This window comes from Corylus avellana, chromosome ca11 (genome assembly GCF_901000735.1).
Source record: "Corylus avellana chromosome ca11, CavTom2PMs-1.0".
Taxonomy (NCBI): Eukaryota; Viridiplantae; Streptophyta; class Magnoliopsida; order Fagales; family Betulaceae; genus Corylus; species Corylus avellana.
The window spans coordinates 3,352,105-3,359,080 of NC_081551.1; the positions used below are offsets into that span (position 1 = coordinate 3,352,105).

The 6,976-nt window shown below is 35.7% G+C and overlaps 1 protein-coding gene across 1 annotated transcript; it reads left to right on the plus strand.

The window, feature by feature from the left end:
* The first annotated feature begins 3,889 nt into the window (after positions 1-3,889).
* On the plus strand, positions 3,890-6,644 carry LOC132166392 (uncharacterized). Its single transcript, XM_059577195.1, has 3 exons — positions 3,890-4,079; positions 5,974-6,039; positions 6,121-6,644. Exons 2-3 carry the CDS (start codon positions 5,974-5,976, stop codon positions 6,394-6,396), a joined length of 342 nt encoding a protein of 113 aa, XP_059433178.1. The 5' UTR covers positions 3,890-4,079; the 3' UTR covers positions 6,397-6,644.
* The last annotated feature ends 332 nt before the right edge of the window (positions 6,645-6,976 follow it).

The following is a 6,976-nucleotide window of genomic DNA, read 5'->3' on the forward strand; positions in this document are numbered from 1 at the left end:
TAATCTTCCCTGAAGAAAATAAACTACCAACTGTTTGGACCCATTAACCCATTATCTAACAACATTCCTTAAGAGCACTCACATATCACAATCGCTTTGTCAATTCTTATTTTATTTAAACACTAAAAAATTATTTACATTGGGTTATACATCTTAAATATAAAATAAGTTTTTTTTTTTTTTTTGGCAATTGTGAACAGTGCACCATCGCATGTAGCGGGCATTGTTTACACATCCATTACTATTTATCTCTTCACATCTCTCTTTTTTTTTTCAAAATTTTCTCATACTATTTATCTCTCCGCATCTCTTTTTTCCCAAAAGTTGATAAATATGATCTTTTAAAAAAATACGCTCTTTATAAAAAAAATTAAATGATATAGATAAAAAAAAATAGATATCGAATATATAGCGTCTTTTAGAGCATTCACAATGGCTTAGTCATTTTTTACTTTTATCTAAAATAGATAAGTAAAGCGCTAAAAAACCTTATACATTGAATTATGTATCTCAAATGCAAAATACAATTTTGTTGCATTTACCAATATATGTTGTTCACATATCTATCTAATTAATATACTATTTCTTTCTCTCCATCTCTCTTTTTCCAAAATTTGCTCATATTATTTATCTTCTACATCTCTATTTTCTCAAAATTTGCTCTTACTATTTCTCGCTCCGTAGAATCTTTAGAAAAAATAGAATCCTTATAAAAAAATTAAATTAAATTATATAGATAAAAAAAAATAGATAATCAGATATATAATTTCTTTTAAAACTCATTATCAAAACTAAATAAAATATGTGTTAATTAACCATTTTTCATTAAAAATATACTGAAACAATACGAATCCTCTAACAACTTGACTAGATACAAGAAGGATTTCAAAAGATACTTTCTTTTCCTTTTTTTTTTTTTTTTTTGGAAAGAATTTCAAAAGACACTTAAAATCAAAACAATCGACTAACTGACAACCTTTAAAAGCTTAACGCGAAGAATGTCAAAAGGCTTCTCGTGAACCTGCGCATGAACGCCAGGTTTCCCATTTCAGCTTCCAAATCCAAAGTGCTTTGGAACAAAGATGCGCGTATCCCTCGCACGCTATATATATATATATATATATATATATACACCCCAACCTCATTCATAACGGTAAACAATGAATAAAATTTATACAATTAGGAAAGGGCAGAGGTTGGGGGTGTTATATATATATATATAAAATGAGTTGGAGGCTGAGAGAGCCATGTTCGAGCTTGCTAACGAGATTATTATTAGCGTCATCTTAGAGGCCACTTTCATGGAGGTCTACCGTGATGGGGTTGAGGAGGGCAAGAGGATCCTTAATGAGAAATCACCCAGAGATTGATGTCTCGCATTTGTCAGAATTTCTGACCATATTTGGTGTTAGTTTTTCTTTAACCATTTATTGTTTATTTACTATCATTATTTTCTCTTTTCACATGTGGACTTGGATTTTTTTTTTTTTCCCCTTTTCATAAAAAATAATAGAGAAATATTTGTAAAGCTTGACGTTTAGTGCTCGTAAAAAGTAGTTAGGTAAAATAACAAAAAGTTGATTCAACTGTGACTCTGTGAGTCTGTGACCAAGTAGAGCTAACTGATTTTACATTGGTTCCAAATCTTAGGGGGTGTTTGGCAAATGAGATAGCCTAAACACTGTAGTTGATGTAGATTGATGTGAAAAAAAGTAAGAATGTTTGGTATAAAAAAAATGAAAAAGTGGTATGAAAAAATAAAAAAGTTTTATTTTGTAGTGATTTTTTTATTTGAATAATAATAAAATGTAAATGATTTGATATTAAAAATAAAAAAGTTAAAATATTTTTGATGTTAATTTTTTTGAAAAATAGTGATAAACAGTATTTGACCCAAGTTCTTCCAAGCATTCTAAAACATACAAGAAGGATTTCAAAAGACGCTTGAAATCAAAACAATCGATCAACTAACTGACAAATATTAAATGCTTAAGGCTTCTCGTGAACTTAACTGACACCACATTATGACCAGGTTTCCCATTTCAGCTTCCAAAGTGCTTTGGGACAAGATGCGCGTATCCCTCACACGCTATATATATATATATATATATATACATCCACAACCTCTGGCCTTATCGGAATGTAGCAGGAACTGCTGAGTAAGTCTCTCGGCGTTATGGATGAGTTGGAGGCAGAGTTCAGAGCCATGTTTGAGCTTGCTAACGAGATTATTAGCGTGATCGTAGAGGCCGCTTTTATGGATGGCTACTGTGTTGGGTTTGAGGAGGGCAAGAGGTTCCTTAAAGAGAATCACCCAGAGATTGATGTCTCGCATTTTGAGGTACATGACTTTCCCATGCCGCCAGGAGCCTTGAAAGATCTTGATGATCTCAAGGAGCTGTGTCGGTTGAGTTGGTCTTCCTTCTACTGAGACCAAGTTTCATTTGACAGATTAAGGATCCAAGACGTCTACCCCCCGCCCATGATTTTGTGTCTTTTTCTACTTATTCTGCGTCTTTTGGTGGGTGTACATTCAGTACTTTTGTATGAAATGAAACACTTTTGATTGTCGATCAAACATTTTCCCTGCCCTTTCTGACTTCTTTATCTTGTGTATTGTCTTTATTGGATTTTTTACTCCCATGTCCCGCACACCCATCTGGATATATGGTAACGTATGGTTTTGCTCTAGCCATCCCTAAACAAGATCGAGCTTTCTTCTTTTTTTGGCTTGTTTTTCATAAAGCACTTTCCACTGGTGACCCATTGCTGGGTTGGGGCTATAATATTGGTGATACTTCTTGTTGCTCCTTTTGCTGTGATTGTGTTGACACTGTTAATAGGCATATTTTCTTTCGTTGGGGCTTTGGACCCTGGGATTGCAGGCTAATAATTAAGCAATACTGATTACATTCAATCAAAATAGGTATCATCTCATATTTTTCCAAAAAAGTTCAAAAATATTTTTAAATTTTTTTACCAAACATATTAGCCTCTCCAAGCTGAGTTTTATTTAGTGCAGCTGTATATCATCTTTGGTTGCTAAGAAAGGCTAAGCTGCTTCCTGGAGTTTCTAGCTGATTGTTAGAGGACAATGGAATTTCATTCATAAAAAAAGAACAGAAAAAAAGGCTGTTCAAAAGGCTATGTTCCTCTTTAGTGGCCTAGCCTTCCACAACTATAGCAGTAGTTCGAGATCTACTTGGTACTTATTTTGGATCTACAATGTGGGTTTGTTCCCTCATGGAACATTGAATCCCAGAAACAAAGGATTTTTTTTTATTTATTTATTTTTTTTTATGACAATCCTAGAGTTTGGGGCTTGTTTGAGAACTACATTTTTCCCAACTCAACTCAACCCCTTTTCTGAATTAATATTTGAGTGATTTTTGAACTCAACTTAACGCTTTCCATTTCTAGGCCGTTCATAGTGGGCCGATCATTTCGGCCCATTGTTAGAGGATGGGGCCTTATTTCCCCCACCTTACATTGCACTCGCGGTTACCAGCGTGGTGCATATAATAAAGAATAGTAGTTCCATTTAGTAATATATTATGCTACTGTTAATAAAAATTAATTTTTATTTATTTTTTTTAAGTACTGATTATTATTATTATATCATTAAGTTATATAATATTAGTATAATAATCTAATAAATAATATTACGTTGTACAAAAGCAGGTATGTTGTACCATATTTTGTTAATTTTAATAAAATAGTGAATTTAATTTGAAAAAAAAAAAAAAAAACTTGTCCCAAATTAAATCCTTTTTAGTTTATTCAGTTCAAATAAACTTGAAAAAATCTTAATTCTTCATAGTAAAACAAAGCGTCTCTCAAAGTTCAATTAACTTCAGCCAATGGAAATCTAAGATTCAGGCGTCACCACCTAAAACCTCATCCACGCCGTCCACTTCAGTATAGAAAACACAATTCATCCGCCGTCCGATCTCTTACAGAGAAATCACACAGATAGTCAATTATATTCGTCCGATCCCGACTCCACGCTATATATAGACCTCAACCTTAGGCTTTTACAAATCTTTGGTTCAGAGAGAGAGAGGCAGAAGCTTAGAGAGGTAAGTTTTCTTTTTTCCTTTCTATATTTTTGAAACTCAGGGTTTTCTATTTCGGTTGTATATTGAAATTGAAATGGTTTCAATTGAAAGTTAGGGTTTTGGAACTTTCTTGCTTCAGAAGGTGTATTCTTTCGTTAATTAGTTGATAAGTAAGGATTACTATTATGAGATTTTATTGGACTTTTGTTGTTTGATGTGGTTGAGTTTTCTGAGAGGACCTCTCTTGTTTTACGCATGTTTGGTTGCCAGAGTACTCCACATAGCCTAACAATAGCTCATTGAGGCACTCAAATCCTTTCACCTCAGCCTTCATGGCTCTTAACAGCATAGCTAGGCGGCTCATAGCGTCAGCTACCTACTTGGTTAAGGTTCCTCTGGCTGTTGATAAACTTCAGAGCTTGATGGTTCGTGTAGAGGGTGAAGTCTCATTGAATAAAGTTGTGCTCCCATACCTTCAATGCTCTCAGAATAGCATAGAGTTCTTGTTCATATCTTGACCACTTCTGCCTTGTCTTTCGGAGCTCCTCACTGAAAAACTCGACCGGCTTACATCACTCAACCTCGAACAATTTGTCGAATACGGTAAAACTAGTACCGTTGCTGTACATAGCTTCTCTTTGATGAGTTTGAAACTCCGCTCGGCTTTTTCATCCCAATTGAACTTCCCTTTCTTCATACACTTGGTGATAGGGACTACAATATTGCTAAAATTTCGAACAAAGCTTCGATAGAAGGTTGCTAACCCATGAAAACTCCTCACTTCTCTCACTATCTTGGGTGTATGCCATTTTTGGATTGCTATCACCTTTTCTTCATCAACTTGAATCCCATCTGAACTAATTATAAATTCGTGGAAAAGTAGTTGGTCCATCATGAAGTTGCACTTCTTCAAGTTGACGAACAATTTGTTATAATGGAGGGTCTCCATTACATTCCTTACATGATCCATGTGTTCTCCTGTGTTACGACTGTAAATAAGAATATCATCGAAATAAAACTACAATGAATTTACTGATGATAGGTTTCAATACTTGGTGCATGAGTTGCATGAATATGCTTGATGCATTTGACAATCCGAATGGCATAATCATTGACTCGTAGCGTCCTTCTTTAATCTTGAATGCAGTCTTGCATTCATCTCTTGGTCGGTTACGGATTTGATGATATCCGTTTCTTAAATCGATCTTCGAAAAGATCTTAGCTCCTGACGGTATATCAAACATATTGCCTATCCGATGGATAGGATGCCGATACTTCATCGTGATCTTGTTGATAGGTCGATTGTCCACAACACATCTGCCAACTACCATCCTTCTTTGGTACAAGCAAGGCTAGCACGACACATGAGCTCATACTCTCCCGCCACTGTCTCCTCTGCATTAGCCCCTCTAACTTGCTCTTGCAAAATTTCATTCTCCTTGGAGCTCATCCGGTAGTGTGGAAGTTTAGGGAGGCTAACTCTAGGCACTAAGTCAATGCAATGCTTGATATCTCTCATAGGTGGGAGTCCCTCGGGCATCTAGTGAAGTCTCGGAACTCTTCTAACATCAATGATCAATCGCACCTGCTTGGGAATGACTTTTTGGCTCTTGTTATTTGGAGAGCCTTGTTAATTAAAGTTAAATTTGAAATAGAGTAGTAGTTTGTTCTTTTTATTAGTTTTTTCAAATGTTTGAAGGAAAGCAGAATTTGAAGAGCTCAATAGGAATGCTCTTAGCGGAGTGGGTTTTAAAGATTTAAATTCTGAAATTTCGTAAAATTTGGATTTTCTTTGGTTCTTTCATTTTTTTTCTTGGCAATCAAACAGAAAGTCAACGTTCAATTATATAGAGTGCAAGACCGAAGCATAGAGAATGAGATTGTGGATGATTTTAATTCTGGTATTTTCTCGCAGATGACCCGTACAAAGCAAACTGCTCGCAGAAACAAAAAGCCTCGCAGGAAGCAACTCGCAACCAAGGTTTGTAATTTTCGATCAAACTCGTATTCTCCAGGTCAAAATAAACGTGTTAGTTCTTTGTTGTTCATTGTTTACACACAGGCTGCTTTTAAGGATGACTTGGAGGGTTATAGAGCCATGTCGTCCATCCTTAAGACCCAGTTCGGGAATATTAACTTGATGTTAGAGGCCACCTTTATGGAGGGCTACCGTGCTGGGTTTGACAAGCTCAAGAGGATCCTTAAAGAGAATCACCCAGAGATTGACGTATCCAATTTTGAGGTACACGACTTTCCCATGCCGCCCGAAGCCTTGAAACATCTTCCTTCTGCAAACCAAGTTTCATGTGACTCGCCGGCCATCTCCCCCCAGCCATGATTTTGTCCTTCTCTACTTATTCTGCGTCTTTGGTATGAATTGAAACACTTTTCCTGCCCATTTCTGAGTTCTTTACGTGTATAATGTTTTAAAAAAATTTTGACTCCACGCCCAACGGGAGCAAGAAGAAGAAGAATGGCAAGAGTATGCTTATGTGTAATTATGGGTTTAAAACCATATTTTGTGGGTGGCTTGGGTTAGATGTTAATTTGGTGAGTGCGAAATCCAAAAGTTGTTCTTGGTGTTTTGATGAAGATTTTGAAGAGCATGGATGTTGCCAAAAAATTAAAAAAAAAATCATTCGGTTCTTGGTGGGAGATGTTAATTTGGTGGAAAAAAAAGTGGCTTTTGTGTTATATATGATTCTGGTAACTTCCTTGATATGCTAAACTTGATGATATAAGGGCAAGTAAGCCTAAGATTGAGGGGGTGGAAATTGGTTTGGTTTGCTCTAACTTGCTCTCCCTCTTTGGCCATGTTCCCAGAATCGAAGGATTGTTTACATATATTTCGACTTGATGAATCAAAGGAATGTTTTCACCACTGACTTTGAGTGTAACCTCGAGTAAATGGGACAAAG

What these genes read in the sequence shown, in the direction of transcription:
- LOC132166392 (XM_059577195.1), top strand. Translation starts at nt 5,974, where the DNA reads ATGACCCGTACAAAGCAAACTGCTCGCAGAAACAAAAAGCCTCGCAGG. An exon ending in GGAAGCAACTCGCAACCAAG is followed by an intron (nt 6,040 to 6,120) that starts GTTTGTAATTTT and finishes GTTTACACACAG; the next exon opens with GCTGCTTTTAAGGATGACTT.